Source organism: Myotis davidii, unplaced genomic scaffold (genome assembly GCF_000327345.1).
Source record: "Myotis davidii unplaced genomic scaffold, ASM32734v1 scaffold581, whole genome shotgun sequence".
NCBI lineage: Eukaryota > Metazoa > Chordata > Mammalia > Chiroptera > Vespertilionidae > Myotis > Myotis davidii.
In genome coordinates this window covers 258,821-259,039 of record NW_006291426.1, presented here as the reverse complement: position 1 = coordinate 259,039, position 219 = coordinate 258,821, and the positions used below count along the sequence as shown (strand labels likewise).

The 219-nt window shown below is 64.8% G+C and overlaps 1 protein-coding gene across 1 annotated transcript in view; it reads left to right on the top strand.

Moving 5' to 3' along the window:
- Nucleotides 1-2: 2 nt before the first annotated feature.
- The window catches only part of PLXNC1 (plexin C1), a gene marked incomplete at its 5' end in the record, with an annotated part of 169,094 nt that continues 168,877 nt past the window's right edge, over nt 3-219 (top strand). The window contains 2 exon segments of the mRNA XM_015564527.1: nt 3-217; nt 219. The exon segment at nt 219 is cut by the window's right edge and continues 243 nt beyond it. Of these exon segments, the coding sequence (XP_015420013.1) occupies nt 3-217; nt 219 (216 nt within the window).

The following is a 219-nucleotide window of genomic DNA, read 5'->3' as shown; positions in this document are numbered from 1 at the left end:
ACCGCGACACAGCCATCTCGATCAAGAACACGGAGGGGCGCAGCTTCGCCACGAAAGAGGAGGGCAGGCTCAAAAGGAGAGAAGGGGCCGCGGGCAGCCTGCACTTCGTGGACGCCTTCCTCTGGAACGCCAGCGTCTACTTCCCCTACTATCCCTACAACTACACCAGCGGCGACGCCACGGGCTGGCCCAGCATGGCGCGCATCGCGCAGAGCGCAG